This window comes from Monodon monoceros, unplaced genomic scaffold (genome assembly GCF_005190385.1).
Source record: "Monodon monoceros isolate NGI ecotype Baffin Bay Population unplaced genomic scaffold, NGI_Narwhal_1 Super_Scaffold_5, whole genome shotgun sequence".
NCBI classification, from domain to species: Eukaryota; Metazoa; Chordata; class Mammalia; order Artiodactyla; family Monodontidae; genus Monodon; species Monodon monoceros.
In genome coordinates this window covers 105,824,429-105,840,913 of record NW_021703782.1, presented here as the reverse complement: position 1 = coordinate 105,840,913, position 16,485 = coordinate 105,824,429, and the positions used below count along the sequence as shown (strand labels likewise).

The 16,485-nt window shown below is 55.7% G+C and overlaps 1 protein-coding gene across 6 annotated transcripts; it reads left to right on the top strand.

Moving 5' to 3' along the window:
- The first annotated feature begins 17 nt into the window (after positions 1-17).
- On the top strand, positions 18-16,382 carry GOLGA2 (golgin A2). 6 transcript variants are annotated; one of them, XM_029201966.1, is made up of 27 exons: positions 18-153; positions 1,449-1,571; positions 2,521-2,601; positions 5,477-5,593; positions 5,849-5,892; positions 5,994-6,057; positions 6,830-6,889; positions 7,088-7,168; positions 7,978-8,016; positions 8,291-8,353; positions 8,440-8,533; positions 8,637-8,743; positions 9,736-9,794; positions 10,096-10,237; positions 10,991-11,077; positions 11,184-11,291; positions 11,483-11,570; positions 12,075-12,412; positions 12,716-12,829; positions 13,566-13,790; positions 13,872-13,947; positions 14,157-14,248; positions 14,505-14,723; positions 14,813-14,915; positions 15,011-15,117; positions 15,193-15,343; positions 15,433-16,382. In XM_029201966.1, the coding sequence occupies exons 1-27, from the start codon at positions 70-72 to the stop codon at positions 15,648-15,650; spliced, it is 3,084 nt and encodes a 1,027-aa protein (XP_029057799.1). In that variant the 5' UTR covers positions 18-69; the 3' UTR covers positions 15,651-16,382. The 6 variants fall into 6 exon arrangements, with proteins under 6 accessions (XP_029057799.1, XP_029057800.1, XP_029057803.1 ...); XM_029201967.1 differs by having other exon boundaries at positions 14,160-14,248; positions 15,433-16,365; XM_029201970.1 differs by lacking the exon at positions 2,521-2,601 and having other exon boundaries at positions 14,160-14,248.
- Positions 16,383-16,485: the final 103 nt, after the last annotated feature.

The following is a 16,485-nucleotide window of genomic DNA, read 5'->3' as shown; positions in this document are numbered from 1 at the left end:
TTGGCTTCGTCTCACAGCGGCGCTGTGGCTGCCGGAAGCAGTTCCGCAGTGCTTGCCGGGATCGTGCTGATGTGGCCCCCCCGCCTTCCCCCGCCCCGTCCCGGGATGTCGGAAGAAACCCGACAGAGCAAATTGGCTGCGGCCAAGAAAAAGGTAAAACGTGCGGGGTCGCGGCTCCCTGACCCAGCCCGAGACCCCTCCGACGGCCGGGCCATGGCCAGAGTCTGTGCTGCCTTCGAGGCGCACGGGGCGAGCCTCTCGGCGCCCCTTGGCGTCCCCCTCCAAAAGTATTCTCAGCCAGTCCCGCCCCCCGGCAGCCCAGCCCCCGCCCTCGCTCGTCACCCCGGGGTGACTTTGGGCCGGTGACCCCGGGGGCTTCCCGCACCAGGCTCGGCCCTCGCCTCCTGCCGCCCAGAACCGGACCTCCTGAGTTCCCTGGGCTCCCTAGGCTCCCGGTCTCAAGGACCTCGGTCCTGGCCTTGCGTTCCCCTCCCCCACCGCTGAACGGCGACTCGGGCATCGGTAGGGAGGAGTGGAAAGTAGTCAAGTCATAATCCCCCTCTGAACTGTCATTACCGCCACGAGCCCGGTGTTTGATCTTACTACCCAGTCCCCCTGTGTTTTCACATTCTTTCCGGATTCTCTGGTTGCAGCACAAATTTCTAGCTTGAAGGGGACTTGGGACTGTGGGACCTAGGTCCCACCTGGGTTTCAGGCTCCCTCACTCTAGACTGTACCCCATCCTTTGGTGTCGATAGCGTAAAAAGCCAGTGATCTCGAAACATTGACAATATCTCTGGGTGGCAGTGGGGAGAATGTGCTTTGTTTAGTTTGGTTTTTTCCCAGGTTTCTATCCAGAGAGACTTTCATAGTTTTAATCTGAATCTTCTACCTTACGTTCTAATTCGCTATGATTCTGAGACCAGAGTGCCCGTCATTCAGTGCTCCTTTGGAGTGAGATCTGCTTATCCTCTGTGGAACAGATCGCGTGAAACTGAACTTCACAGCTGGGACTCTTTCCCAAATCATCATCTCAACATGGGTTGCCCTGAGTGCCACAGGATAAACATGGGACTGGAGCATCAGTTTTGCTTGATTCTCTTGAGAGAGAAAAAGCCTTTTATATTAATGTGCTTAGGGATGACGTTTGCATAGATTTGTAAGATTATAATAGACTTCTCTCTGAAATGGTGTTTGGGTTGTCCTCTTTCTGTTACGTTCCCAGATTCACTAGGGGTGTGTGCCTTCACTGCCTTCTGCCATTAGGATACACTGATGTAAAAGTTTGAGAAGCAGTGGTGTGCAGCTCTAAAAGAGGTGTAAGAAAGGACCCTGATGTCTGATTAAATGTTTACTTTTCCACCTCTGCTTCCTGTAAACTGTAAAGTAGGATGTGAATATAGGGGGCTTATAGGTCTCATGAGCCTCACTGCTTTTCCTTTTTGCAGTTAAGGGAGTATCAGCAGAAGAACAGCCCTGGTGTTCCTGCAGGAGCTAAGAAAAAAAGAAAGATCAAGAATGGCAGTAGCCCGGAGAAAACCACTTCTGGTGGTTGTCCCTCACCTGAGGATGTGAGTCTTGCCACCTTCCGGGGATGGGGTGCTCAAGGGACAGCAGGAGAGGGTAGTGGTTAAGATTGTGGAAGAAATGTCAGATATTGGCTAAGAAGCTTGGGTTTGAATTCTGCCTCTCCCTCTGTTGGGGATATGGTTTTGGGCAAATTGTTTAAGCTCGTTGGGTCTCTGGTTCCACATTGGTAAAACTGGGGTAATACTGTCTTACACTTATGAAGTTTAAATGAGATTGTTGTTGTTTTTATAACAATCCCCTGATACAGGGCCTGGTGCAGAGTAAACATTCAGTAAAGAGGAGTTGCTATTTGACTTACTGCTCTGGTGATCTTCCTCAGCCCCGTCCTCAGTGGGAAGCCAGGCAGTGAGGACAGCCTCTTGTCCTCAGGCTCTCCATTTAGAGGCACCAACAGAACCCCAGGGTGTGGTGAGGAGAGTCCCTAGTCCCTTGGATTAGGAGATCATCTGAGTTTCAAGGCCATCTTTGCCACCAGCTTGCTGGGTGACTTCAAGAAGATCACTTCTTCCCCTGGGCCTCAGTTTCCTCATCTGTAAGATGACACTGTTGGATCAGATCCTTGTCTTTCAGACTTATTTTTTAGCTGTAGCCCGCTTTGTTCAAGCGGACCCTTGTTCTGAAGTCTGGTTTTTAAAAGTCTGGGCCTGAGGGTCTAAGAAGCTATTAAGAGCTGCACTGTTCGCCTAAGGAGCTATGTGACTGCATTGTTCCGGGGACTTTTCCATCTGTTTACCTTGATTTCTGCCTCTGGCAAGGCAGCAAGTGGCTGTTTGGATAATGGCACAGGCTGTGGTATTGATCCCTTTCTGTCTTCTCCAGCATTCCATTGCCCTGAACCCATCTCTTCTTCCTTCCCTGACTCTCTTGCCTCTCTAAGCCACTTTTCTCTTTCTCTCCCTGCCCTTATTTTTCCCTTTTCGCCTCCTATAGATTCAGGACATTCTGAAGGTGCTGGTGTCCGACCTTAACCGCTCCAATGGGGTAGCGATCCCCCCATTGGACAAGTGGAAGGTGAGGCAGTGCCGAGACCCCCTCTCTGGCTTGCTCCCTCCCAGCTCTGCATGCCCTGAGGCTTCTCTGGTTTGGGGGATACTTGGCCTCTGGCTTATTTTATGTTGCTGTCATTAACCCTGGGCCTGTTCATGTCTGCTTTTTCACCTGCTTGGTTGATTGGGTTCCCCCCCGACCCCCCCCCCCATCTTTTATCGTCTTGGAGAAGGTGAGATGCTCCTTGGAGGTTAAAGGTAACTTGGGAATAGCTTCCAGAACAGGTGTGTGGGATTTGGGCTCTTTGAGCCTCCAGTTTGAATGTCTGTGGTGCTATCAAACTAGGAGAGGTTAAATAAAACCAAACCTTCAAGTCTTGGCCCCTGGGCATCTGACCCCAAAAGACCAATAGACCACAAAGTAGTTTGTGATTTTTTTTTTTGAGTTGATCAGTTCATTTTGGTTTGGCAGTAGGGAATGTAGGGTTAAGAGAAAAGGAGTTTGCATTATAGTTACAAGGATTGAGGTTATTTTTTTCAATGGAGCTATCTGTAAGGGATGTGAGGTTAACCAAACACATGAGTGGTCAGGACATTCTGCCCCTATTCTCTTTTAAAAATTAACTGGACATTTAACCATATTCAGTGGGCCCTTGAGAGCAGAGGCATGTTGCTAGGGGCTGTAGAAAACAGATGAAAGAAACATTTGGAATATGGCAACATTCCAAATGCTCGACAAGGCAGAGAGGTTGGTTCTAAATGGACTCGAGGCTGGAGGGGGTGGCATTTGAGGCCGGTTTGAAGATTAGAGGTGGGTAGCAGTCATCCACATTGAGAGTAGGGGAAATGGGAGTCCCAGGCAGAGGGCGTAATACAGGTAACAGCCAGGATTATGAGCTCGCAGAGTACTTTCCAGAAAGGCGGGGAGCCTGGGGTGCCCCTGGACTAGATGACCTTCTCCGGACATGATGTTGTCACTTCCTCCTTAATTAACTTCCTCGGCGGACATCTGCCAGGCTAGAGGAGTAGGGCTGGAAGGGGGCCAGGTCCTGCTGGAGATGGGCACGGGGAGAGGGGCTGGGACAGGGAACTGTTGGCTGGGGTTAGAGAGTCTTTCAATCATCAGGACTGCTCATGCCCAGTCGATCGGGTCTGTCCAGGTGCTGTGACTCACCTTGTTGGCTCAGAGGAGATGCTGGGTGGCACGGGGAGGGGAGCGCAGGCCTACAGGAGTCCCGAAGCTGTGCATCTGTACTCTTGTTCTAAGGCCCTGGGCCCGCATCCTTCTGCTGTCCTGGAAATGAAGACCCAGATCCCCATATTCCCTTCTTGTTGTTTTAAAATCCTCTCTATATCAATAATTGTTTCTCACTTAAGTTTTCTGCTCTAGTAGTGCAGGCCTGTGATTGCAGTATCCTGGGCAGAGCTGATGACATTTCCAGAACTGAGGACTAGTGGATAGAAAAAAAAGGTTTTTTTTTTTAATGGAATGGGACATTGGAGGGGAGTGGACAATGTTTTTTAAAATTCCATACTTAGCTATATGACTCAAAATTATGAAATAACTTGGTTGCTCACAAAATTGTCACATTAAGTATATTTAAGTCCTCAGAAAAAGACTTTTCCCCTTCTGAGCTTTCTTGTTTCTAATGCTAGGGATCCGTGGGCACCCAAGAGGCCAGGAGGGACCCAGGGCTCGCCAGGGCCCGTGGCTAAGAGTGTGCTCCCCTCCCCCAAAGTCTCATGCCTAGCCAGCTGCTGAACCCCTGCTCTTACCTATTAGATTCAGTAGTCCAGGTTGACAAGGCAACACCAGGTTCTGGCGTCAAAGGTCACAGCGTGGACAGTCACCAAGCAAACAGCTTGATTCATCTTCAGCTCCCCAGGCTCTGTGCTGCTTGCTCTAAGGAGGGCAGTAGATTTGGGTTTTCAGAGGCCAGGGCTGAGGCTCCAGAGAGCAGGCAGCCCTTTCCCCCAAGAGAGGTGCAGCCTCTTCCTTCCAGACTCAGCTTCGTTGGCCAGGCCTTGGCTCCCCGGTGCTCTTCCCTCGTCAAGCTTTGGCTTATCAGCCCTCTTCCCCATCTCACCTATTGAACATTAGATCCCTCGAGCCAGAGGCTTGGACTAAGTGTCAGGCCTGAGCCTGGAGAGAGGCCGAGTGGGGCTCTGGTCAAGCAAGTGGATCCATTTGGGCCAAGAGAGAACTTCTCCATGGCTCCTGGCCCTCAATCCCACGTTTGTTCTCCAGGATGACAGGAGTCAAAGGGTAGACGTCTTACCTCTGGTTTCTCAGCTGTTTCTTGGTTGGGTAGGTGTTTTGGAGCCAGGAGGTTGGGATGGGTAGTGGCCATGGTTTTCTTTTTACCTGTAAGAGCAGGGAGAGCCTTCTCGTTGGGCAGCTTCTTTCCCAGAAAAGGCCTGAGTCATGGAGACACTCCAGTAGTTGCAGGAAGGAGGGAAGGAAGGAAGGGAGAACAAGAAGAAAGAGGCAGATCGCTCTGCTCCTTCATCACTGCCACCCTCTGCCCAGCGTGGGGCCCCGGGTGAGGGCCCCTCTGGGCCACAGACTGGCTTTCTGGAAGAGCAGGGCCTTGCTTCTCCCTGACTTGGCACACCTTCCTTCCACCTGCTGTAGCTGCCGTAGGTCAGCCAGGGAGCTGAGCTCCAGGGAGAACAAGGCCCTCGTGTTCTCGAAGGAGGCTGTGCAGTCCCGGAAGGCTGCAGACTGGCCCGAGGTCTGGGCGAGCCGTAGCCACCCCCCAGAGTGGCTCCCAGCATGTGTGACTGTCACTCTGACTGCAGCAACACCTGTCCTACCCGCTCTGCACCCCCCCATTCATGGCAGTGAGGCGACTTTTGCCCTGCGTGGCCCCCTAACCCCCTGCTCTGTTCTGTGACAGGCGCCCAAAGACCGCGCCGCTCCTGTTACACCGTCTGCTGATGACACCGTGTCACCCGGCGGTGTCCCTTCCCCCTGTGCTAGTCCCCCCCGTGTCACTAGCATGGCATCAGCTCAGGTTCGTGCCTCTTCCCCCTTGGCCTGCTGCCCCACTCTGTACTCACCCCCTCCTCCTTCCTGGAGGACCGGACCTACCGTGGAGCCCTTCCCCTTCCTTCAGGTAGATTGGCGCCTAGAGCGAGGCGCCCTTCCTGAGGACTGGGGTGGGGGAGGCCAAGAGCAGGTTCTCCTTGAGGTGCGGGCGGACGCTCGGCGCCGTGAGTGGTTCTTACTGGAAACTGAATGACCGATTCATACGTTTCTTTCCAAACAGAACCGTGATGCTGACAATGATCCTAGTCCCGTTGACGAAAGCACGTGAGTGTCTCCCGCGGGGCCAGCTATCCCTAGGCCACTGCCCGTGACCCCCTCTTTCCCATCGAGCCTCCTGCACCCCTGACTGCTGTGTTCATCCTCAGGTCTTTCTCATCCACTGAGAGCCTGCGACAGCTATCTCAGCAGCTCAACGGTCTTGTGTCCGAGGTACCACCCCCAGAATTGGAGCCCGGAGTGGGCTAGAGAGGGAAGGAAGATATGACGGAAAGAAACCGAGACAGAGGTTCCCAAGAGGAAGGGAAGGTCCTGGGACCAGGCAGCTTGGCTGGATAATGTTTAGCTAGTCATTACTTCTCTGAGTCTCCTCTTTTTTTTTAATTTTTTTTTATAAATTTATTTATTTATTTGTTTGTTTGTGGCTGCATTGGGTCTTTGTTGCTGCACACAGGCTTTCTCTAGTTGTGGCGAGCGGGGGCCACTCTTCGTTGTGGTGCGCAGGCTTCTCATTGCGCTGTCTTCTTGTTGCAGAGCACGGGCACTAGGCGTGCGGGCCTCAGTAGCTGTGGCTTGCGGGCTCCAGAGTGCAGGCTCAGTAGTTGTGGCGCACGGGCTTAGCTGCTCCGCGGCATGTGGGATCCTCCCAGACCAGGGCTCGAACCCGTGTCCCCTGCATTAGCAGGTGGATTCTTAACCACTGTGCCACCAGGGAAGCCCTGAGTCTCCTCTTTGACGCTGTCCAAATGAAGGGGTTGGACCATGAGATTGGTTACATCATTTTATCCTGCAGATGAGAGCTGCTTGGGAGGGGGGGACAAGAGGGAATTAAGAACGAGGAGAAATTGGCACAGGAAGGGGTTGGGGGGGGGTGGCAAGTTAGGCAGAAAAGGAAATGTTGCCAGTTGATGGGGAAGATGTTGGAGGGCTTAGGCCTTGAGGGGGATAGATCACGTTTCCATGTGAACCCTTTCATCTCTCCTAGTCCCCATCTTACATCAACGGGGAGGGTCTAGCATCCTGTACTGACATAAAGAATCTGGAGGTAAGGGGGCCTGCACCGTGGCCCAGTGACCCTGCAGGCCAGCCCCCACCTGCCCCCACCTCCCTCCTCCCACAGCGGGGGCTGGGTGCCCCACTACCAGCTGACACAGCCCAGACACCCCCCAACCCTAGTGATCGCTCTCTCTGCCTCCCCTGCCCCTCCTCCAAGTCCTCCTCTTCCTCTCTGCATGCGCCTCAGAGCCGGTACCAAGAACTATCAGTAGCCATGGACTCCAGCAATCTAACAAACAAACAACTCAGTAGCAAGATAGAGCAATTGGTAAGAGTCCAGCGTCGTCCCCGGATTCCACGCTGCCAGTCTGGGGCCCCAGTCTCACCTTGGGGCTCTGAAGAAAGGGGCTGGGGACCCCGGTGCCAAGGGAGAATGGGGTGCCGGGGGGCCTAGGTCTCAGCTGGAGGGACCTCGGAGCACAGCACGCAGCATGGCTCTCTCTCTGGCTGCCCTCTTTGCCTACTCTGTTCTCCAGAGACCCCCGCTTGAGTCCTCCCCACGCTTGCCCTGGGGCTGTTGCCTGTAGGGGGAGCACTAGCTTGACCGGTGTGTCCCAGCCCTGACTCAGCCCCTGATTTGTTCCGACTTGGACCTTGGACAAGTCAGCTGTCCTCTCTGGGCTTTAGTTTCCTGAGGAGGTAGGATTAGAGGGTGTCCAAGGTCCCTTTAAGCTCAAAAAATCAGAGATTTAAAGGTCATTTTCGTTCCCATATCTTTGCTCTTAAGAACAGAACCTGGCCTGCAGTGTGTGCTCAGGAAACATTCCTTGAGTGAATGAATGCCCCCTTCCAGATTGTGAGCTGGCAGAGGGTGGTCTGACCTTCTCAGACTCCATTTCTAGAGGTTTATGTCATTGTCCCTTCAAGGGAATCAGATCCAGACTCTCACTACTGTGGCCGTGAGCAAAACTTCCCAAGACCCAAAGTCTCTTAGCTTGAGAAGCGTTCATCCATTTATGTCCCCATGAACTCTCCCTTTTTAACCCATTCCTGGCCCCTGCCCATCCCTCCTCCTTGGTCTGAGGATCGTGAGAAAGGGGGACAATCTCAGTCACCTTCCTATGACTCTCCCCACAGAAACAAGAGAAACAGGAAACTTTGGATCAACTGGAAAAAGTAATGCGATTTCTTTATCTGCTTCTCCCGTGGCTGATGGGTTTGGGGGAGGATTCAGATGTAGAGGCCCATTCTCCTCTTGCCTGCTGGCAGCCTGGAGAAAGAGGGGGCCTACCCCCTGCCCCTCCCCGCCCATCCCCTACTCCCAGGGTGGCCAATTATCTGTTCTCATCGGTGGGCCTGTCCTGGGCCAGTGATGACATTCTGGGGGCTATATCCTTCGCTGTTTCACCTCTGCCTACCAGTAAGAGCTGTTTCTTCTCTTTTCCTGCAGGAGAAGAAGGAATTTGAGAAGAAGCTCGTGAAGGAACAAGGGGCTCTGAGAGAACAGCTGCAGGTGAGTGGGCTGAACCAGGGTCCCTCACGGCCCCCAGGAAACATCGCTTTTCTGCTTTTAGCACTTGTTTGCCCTTTCTCCCAAAGGTCCACATCCAGACCATAGGGATTCTGGTGTCTGAGAAGACGGAATTACAGACAGCTCTGGCTCACACCCAACAGGCAGCCAGGCAGAAAGCAGGTGGGAATCTAGGCACCCTTTGACCCCTCGGCCTGAGGGGTGCACTGGCTGGCCTTCAGCGGGATTCCTTCTTTGGGCTTCCCTTCTCATGCTGTCATTTCAGAAGAGTTGGAGGACCTTGCTAATTGCCTGCGGTCATCCAGGCAGCGTGTGGGAGAGCTGGAACGGACGCTGTCTGCCGTCTCCACGCAGCAGAAGCAGGCCGATAGGGTGAGCCCAGCAGTCTGCCCATCCGCGGGAGGTGGTACGTGGGTGGGGTGAGCCTAGAGGTCCCTTCGGCAGCACGGAGTGACTTGCTGCCCAGAAGGCAGCACTGGCCCTGTGTTGCTGCTTTAAAGTTGTGTGATTGTGAGAAGCAACCCGGGCGCGAGTTGGTTGCTGTGGCGAGTTGTTGGGGGAGGGGGGAGTGCTGTCTAGAGCGAGCGCTGGATGCAGAGCCCAGAGCCAGAGCGCCAGCTTTGCCCTTTACTGGCTGCGGGCTCTGGCCCAAGTGCTAGGTGTTCAGGCTGTGAAGGTTCAGAACAGTATTTTTATCCGTTACCGCGCTAAGAGAGAGAGAAGTACGTGTGTGAAATATGTATAAGACAGGTCGGAAAGGATTCATAAAAGCCCAGGGGAGAGGAGCAGGATGGCTGAGAGATGTGGCACTTTGGTACCTTCTGAGTTAGGGGCTGTGTGAGTGTATCATCCATTCAAAAAATGAACAAGAGATTACAATACAATTTAATCCCCCCATCATATCTGTGCTCCCACCCCGGGGAGAGAACATGGTTCAGGAGTCCCAGCTCTAAGTGATGTTAGGCGAGCCACTTAACCTCTAACGCTCCGTGTCGTTCACCTGTAAAATGGAGATAGTAATAGTAACTGCCTCCCAGGGTGATTGTGAGTTTGAAATGGGAATGTTGGCTGAGAGAGTGTTCAGGAAAGGTTCAGACGTGGGGCTGATAACAGGGAGAATGATGGCAGTGTTACCTGCTGTCCCTGGGCCTGTGAGCCCGCCGTGAGTTAGAGCTCTCCACCTGCCTTTTCCACCCTTCCCGAGTTCTTATTAAAACCAAATGAGAACATGAGCTTGGAAGTGCTTTGAAAAAATATAAAGCCTGACACCAGGTGAGGACGTGTTGCTGGGAGTCCTCCTGTTGCTGCTGTTAGTCTGCATCTTCCACCTCCCTTCTCCTGACCTCGCCTCTCTGTGTTTGCAGTACAACAAAGAATTAACCAAAGAGCGAGATGCCCTCAGGCTGGACTTATACAAGAACAAGTAGGATAGGGATAGTGGGGGAGGGCTGGGAAGTGGGGAGGAGCCGAGGGAGCGGGTGAGGAGCTGGTACAGCTTCGCATGCGTGCAGAGCCAGGCTCTGCTGTCCCAGCTGTGCCACCGACTCCTGCTGTGGCCTCAGGCAACTCATGTCCTCTCTGTGGCCTGCCACTTGTGACTCTTGATCCTGGGGTCCCTTCCAAAGCAACTGTTCTGTGGTTCTGTGGCAAAGGTAGTGGGTTGGTCACCGGAGTGACCCTTTCTGTTCTTTACTCACGCCTCCCTCCACTACCGCCTGTCACAGCAAAAGCAACGAGGACCTGAAGCAGCAGACCTCGGAGCTGGAGGAGAAGCTGCGGGTCATGGCGAAAGAGAAGGCGGCCATGCAGCTGGGGATGGAGGAGCTGCAGAAGAAGGTGGAGATGTCCGAGCTGCTCCTGCGGCAGGTGGGCCTGGAGCCCCAGGGAGTGCGGGCCCCACCTGGCGGGGCCCGGGTCTCTTAGGGTCACTGTGGGTGGCCTCCGGCCAGGAACCAGAACATTTGGATCCTCGTTCTGGTCCTGCCATAGACTCCTCTAGAGATAGGAGAAAAACTGGGGCCTTGCCCAGACCTCTGGAATCAGAAGCTCAGGGATAGGCCTTTTTTAGTTTTATTTTTAAAGCATCCTGGTTGAAAACCATTGTTTTATGGATGACAGTTACAAGGCTAGCCCCGAGAGTCCGCTCCCTTCCTCTCGGGGCCAAGCCTCCAGGTAGACAGGGCGCTCAGGTCTGAGAGAGCCTCCTCTTTAGTTTTCCTGCATGCACAGTGATTCTCTGCCTTCCTGCCCTCAGTAAGGGTACGGTTAAAGTATGCCATGTTCATTTATTGGACTACTATGTAACCATTACAGAAATTAAGTATATCTTGTTTGCAGCAAAGTGAAATTAAGGTGCAGAACCATATATGATACTACCCCGTGACAGCACAGCTGCACTGTGCGTTAATTAAACGTGTTTGCGTGTGTATGGAGAAGGGTCGAGAAGGATACACTCTGGATTGGGGTGGTTGGGGAGCCACGAGTATTTAGTAAAAATAAAGCCTGTGGAGCTGGTTCTAATAACACGAGGACAACCCTGAGTTGTACGTTGACCTTTTGGGGGGCATTGCGTGGGGCAGCCTGGGCTTCCCAGATCCAACCTCATTTTTCACCATCCAGTTTTCTAGTCAACCTACCGCTGACAGCAGCCAGCAGTTACAGCAGGCCCTGAACGAGCAGGCACAGCTGGAGACCCACGTGGAGCGGGTGAGATTGTGCAGGGAGAGGGGTGCGGGAGGACGCTGACCCCAGGTGACCGGGAGCAGGTGAGGCCCCAGACAGCCCGAGGTAACTTCTGTGCCCGCTCCCGCAGCTGAAGGATTCTCTGGCGCAGCTGCAGGCAGAGAGGGACCGGTATGTGGTGAATATGAGAGAAGAGAGCGCCGTTTGGCAGCAGAAGACGCAGCAGCTGCTGGAGCAGGTGAGAGGGGACCTTCCCCCCTCCTTAGACGGGCCACCTGGGCATCTGTGAAACAGGAGTCACGACGCTTGCTGTGTGCAGCCAGAGGTGGAAGTGTGTACCTAGAGGGTGGGGGTGGAGAGGGACGTGGTCGCCCGGCCTTGACCCCCTCCTGTGCTCTCCCCCCACCCCCCCACCCATGCTTTGGGCAGATGGGCAAGTTGAGGGAAGAAAAGGAGTGCAGCATGAGTCAGGTGCAGGAGCTGGAGACCAGTTTGGCCAAACTGAGGACCGAGATCGGTAAGCCAGGGCCAGGGGGATCCGGGAGCAGGGTTGTGTCGGCGCTGGTGAGGGTGGCTGAGAATGGAGGTGAGTGGGTGGAAGGGCACCGTGGCCAAGGGAAAGAGGTCTGTCCCAGGAGTTGGCAAGTCTTGCAGTTTCCCTGCGCCTCAGGGTCCCCATCTGCAAAAAAGGGGTGAAGTGCCCACTGTGGTCTTGAGCATAAAGATGTGAGGAACTCCTTCTGAACGTGTCTTGAAAGATTGAGCCAGGAAGCCAAGATTTGGGGCAAGGAGGCTGAATCAGGAGCTGTGGACCAAGAAGAGGGTGTTTTGGAGGGATTTCCCTGGCGGTCCAGTGGTTGACGCTCTGTGCTTCTGCTGCATGGGGGCACGGGTTCGATCCCTGGTTGGGGAAATAAGATCCCTCATGTTGCACTGGTGCGGCCAAAAAAAAAACCAAAACAAAACCGGTTTTTGGAGACTGCAGAGGCGAGAGGCCCTGACGGTGTGCTCCCTTTCTCAGCTGTGCCTCCGCCTCAGGAGCCCCCAGCCGGGCCCTCGGAGGTAGAACAACGGCTGCAGGCGGAGGCCGAACAGCTACAGAAGGAACTGCAGAGCCTGGCACGGCAGCTGCAGGCTCAGGTGAAGGACAACGAAAGTCTGAGTCGCCTGAATCAGGAACAGGAGCAACGGCTGCTGGAGCTGGAGCGGGCGGCCGAGTGCTGGGGGCAGCAGGCCGAGGAGCGCAGGCAGATTCTAGAGAGCATGCAGAGCGACCGCACCACCATCAGCCGCGCGCTGTTCCAGAACCGCGAGCTCAAGGAGCAGCTGGCTGAACTGCAGAATGGATTCGTCAGGCTGGTGCGCAGCCCTTCGCGGCCAGCCTGCCCTCCTCCCTGGCCAAGTCCTCTGGGGGCGGGGCAAGGCACTTAACCTGTCTGGGGCCTTGGTTTTCCCACCTGTAAAATGGGTGATATGGACCTTTTGTGAAATGGTGCCCACGAAGGCACGCTGTGAGTCGGAGAGCCCTGCTTGGAGGGTTATGGGGGGAAGGGGCAGACTTTCCTACCTGCCTCCACCCTTCCCTGAGCTGTGGGAGGCAGACACCAAGTTCTGGGGTCTCCAGCTGCATTGGGTGGCCGCTGATTGCTTCTCTCTGTGCAGTCCAACGAGAACATGGAGATAACCAGTGCGCTGCATTCGGAGCAGCACATCAAGAAGGAGCTGGCCAAGGAGCTAGACCAGCTGCAGGGGAGGCTAGGAGAGCTGAAGGAGACGGTAAGCCCTGCCCCAGCGGGAGGGCCAGGAGATAGGCACCAGCCTCTGGGGAGCCAGGGACCTGGGGCCAGGACAGGTGACCCCAGAGTCCTTCAGAGCCTGTGACTGCTTTTTGCCCCCTGGCCTCTGATTTTCAGAGTTGAGTAGCCCTGGGCCATAGGTCATTGTCCCCGCTAGAGGCATCGAGCCCCTAATTAGAGGGGAAGAGAGGGTGTACGGTGGCCAGCTCCTTGGGTTCAGCCCTGGATTCAGCCCTCGCATCTCTAAGCCTCAGTTTCCTTATCTTAAAAGGTTAGCGGGACTTCCCTGGCGGTCCAGTGGTTGAGACGCCACTGCAGGTGGTGCGGGTTTGATCCCTGGTCGGGGAACTAAGATCCTGCATGGTGGTGTGGAGCTACCAAAAAAATAGAAAAGAAAAAAAAAAAAGGAGGTTATCATTTTCCTCCTAGAGGTGTTGGAGATTAGAGAATCATGCATGTAAAGCCTTAGGCGTTCAGTGTGCACCTCACAGATGTCGGCTGGAGCTCTGCTTCTCCACCCGTCTGCGGCCTCAAGTTAAGATAGAAAGAAGCTTGCTATGAGGGCTGGGTGAAGGCGGCATGGGGCTCCGGGCAGCCAGCAGAGCCTCGCGGTGCCTGCCTCAGGCAGAGGGGTCTGTGCCCAACCTCCCCAGTCTATGGGCTCCGACTGCGGAAGCGAGCCACAGCCTGTCCTCACCCCCAGGGTCTTCCCGCAGGTGGAGGTGAAGAGCCAGGAGGCTCAGGATCTGCAGCAGCAGCGGGACCAGTACCTGAGCCACCTGCAGCGGTACGTGGCTGCCTATCAGCAGCTGGCCTCTGAGAAGGCGGGGCTGCAAAAGCAGGCGCTGCTGCAGACGCAGCTCGTGGACCAGCTGCAGCACGAGGAAGTCCAGGGCAAGGTGGCGGTTCAGATGGCCCACCAGGAGTTACAGGAGACCCAGGTGAGGGCGTCGGAGTGCTGGGCCCCTGACGGGAAAGCCTGCAACCTGTGTCCCTCCTCACTTTCTTTCCTGGCCTCTTAGGAGCGCCTGGAAACAGCCAACCAGCAGAACCGGCAGCTACAAGCCCAGCTGAACCTCCTGGCTGTGCCTGGGGAAGGTGAGTAGGACGGCCCGCAGGGAGAACACCCAGCCTGAGGAGCAGGGGGACTTTTAGCAGCGTGGAATTGAGTTAGAAGAGACCTTTAGGACAGAGAATCCTCTTCCTGCAGCGAGTGAGGTGAGGGGCAGAGCTGGGCGGCACGCTCTCTTCCCGGCCTGCTCGCCCTGCCTTGTCGGGTTGTCTGAGGCCCCTCCATGTGTCCCCAGCAGGAGGTGGACCGGACGGTGAGGAGAAGGATGAGGAGGCCCCCCGGCCGAAGCTGAGCGTGCCGGAGGAGCTCGACAGCCGAGAGCTGCTGGTGAGCTGACCTGCTCCTTGCCTGTCTTACTTTCTACCTCCCCCTGTGCTTCCTCTCAGACACCCTTTGTGGTTTCCCTCCCTCTGACTTCTCTGGACCCCCAAGCTCCCCTGGGAGCCATAGTCAGATGCCATGTCATCCTTGAACCACAGGCATGCCCACAAAGACCCCGAGACGGGGAGCATCCCTCCACCCGCCACCCCTCGCTGGTCCTCAGTATCCCCCACAAAAGCATGCGCACACCTCTTGCCCGCAGGTGACATTTTTTAACTCGGCCTTAGCCAGTGCTGAGGAAGAGCAGGCCCAGCTGCGCGGGCAGCTGAAGGAGGAAAAGCTGCGCTGCCAGCGCCTGGCTCACCTGGCAGCCCCGGCCCAGGATGGGGCGGAGAAGGAGGCCCCAGCCTCCGGGACCCGGGGGGACAGCGTGCCTGCGGAGACCCACCAGGCCCTCCAGGTGGCCATGGACAAGCTGCAGGTGAGTGGGTCGCCCCCAGTGGGGTCCAGGAAGGGTGGGGGCCTGCGGTCAGATTGCTGCCGAGCCCTGACCTGCTGTTGTGGCTTCAGGGCCGTTTCACAGCGCTCATGCAGGAGAAAGTGGATCTGAAGGAGCGGGTAGAGGAGCTGGAGCATCGCTGTATCCAGCTGTCCGGAGAGACAGACACTATTGGTGAGTGGAGAGGCGGGGGCCTGGGGCGGGGGGCCGAGGGCTGGATCGGGGCAGCCCTGCACCTGAGCCCTGTTCGCCCTCCCCGCTCCCCGCAGGAGAGTACATCGCCCTTTATCAGAGTCAGAGGGCGGTGCTGAAGGCGCGGCACCAGGAGAAGGAGGAGTACATCAGCCGCCTGGCTCAGGACAAGGAGGAAATGAAGGTATAGGGGTCCTTGTGACTGTCTCTGTGGGCGGGGGTGGGGTGGGGTGCGGGTGCTGAGCGCCTGTCCCTCCAGGTGAAGCTGCTGGAGCTCCGGGAACTGGTATTACGCCTGGTGGGCGAGCGAAATGAATGGTATGGCAAGTTCTTGGCTGCCCAGAACCCTGTTGGTGAGCCCACTACAGCGCCCCCAGCCCCCCAGGAGCCTGGTGCTGCCGACGACGGTGGTGAGTAGCGCCCTCCGGGAGGACCGGCGGGCGGGCAGGGGAGAGCTGGCACACCACTCTGAGCCCTGCCTCTCTCTCTCTCTACAAAGGTCTCCGTGAGGTGAGCCTCAAGGACAACGTGGACCCCACCCAGGGGGAAGCCCTGCGGGGCCAGACGACCCCTGAGAACCGCACTGCGCACCAGATCATGCAGCTGCTGCGCGAGATCCAGAACCCCCGGGAGTGCCCGGTCTTGGGTAGCAGCACCTGCATCCCCTTCTTCTACGAGACTGACGACAACGATGAAGTGAAGATCTTGGTGGTCTAACTGCCTGACCCTACGGGCAAAGACCGGAGACCTGGGGCCGGGGCGCTCTGCCCCTGCCCGTACCTGCTGCCCCGTCCCTCCTTCCTGGCACCCTTCATCCCTAAAACACCCCCTGAAAAGGGGTATAGCCCCCTGTCTAATGGGGGGAGACAAATAGGTGCAGACCCCTTGCCATCTTGGCCAGGGCTGTGTCTTGATCTCTGGGCTATTAATAGTTCCAGAAAAACAAAGAGCCGGAGGCTCAGTCAAGGTAGTTTATTTAAGAGGCTGCCATTCTTGGGGAGCAGGGGCTCCCTGCTGGTCTCCTCACCCCCACCAAGCAGTCCTCCATTCAGAGGCACTTTGGGGCACAAGTGCCCCCCCTCCCCCTTGCCCAGCCAGACAACTGGGCAGCACTCTCACAGGCCTTGGGAAGGTTGGGCAAACCGAGGCCAGGCAAGGACATAAGCTGGTGCCGGGGTGGGCCCCCTCCCCAGTGTTTATACTGTAACTGTGTAACATTTTGTATATTCTGGAGGTAGGGAAGCCCCCTGTATCACATTGGAGGTTGGCGCTGGTAAATGGGGAGGACCTTCTATTAAATATTTGGGGCTGGGGAAAATTATTTATTGATAGTGTAGGTCGGAGAGAGAAGGTGGAGGCGGGGACGGGTTTGTGCCCGGGTGATTCGACTCCTGTTTCACTTTTTATTTCAGAATAAATGAATTTAGCCATACTGCTTGTTCTTGCGTGTTCCTTTTTCTTCTGTCGCTGGGTCCTGTGCCGTGAGCACTAAACAGGGAGTGGGTCCTGCCAGCAGAGGGCAAGCTTCTGGTTGTGCTGGTCCCCAGTGTGT

Bases quoted from the DNA above. Each gene is read 5' to 3' on its own strand.
- GOLGA2 (XM_029201966.1), top strand. From the start codon at position 70: ATGTGGCCCCCCCGCCTTCCCCCGCCCCGTCCCGGGATGTCGGAAGAA. The intron at 154-1,448 runs GTAAAACGTGCG...TCCTTTTTGCAG, and splicing joins TGGCTGCGGCCAAGAAAAAG to TTAAGGGAGTATCAGCAGAA. The intron at 5,893-5,993 runs GTGAGTGTCTCC...GTTCATCCTCAG, and splicing joins AGTCCCGTTGACGAAAGCAC to GTCTTTCTCATCCACTGAGA.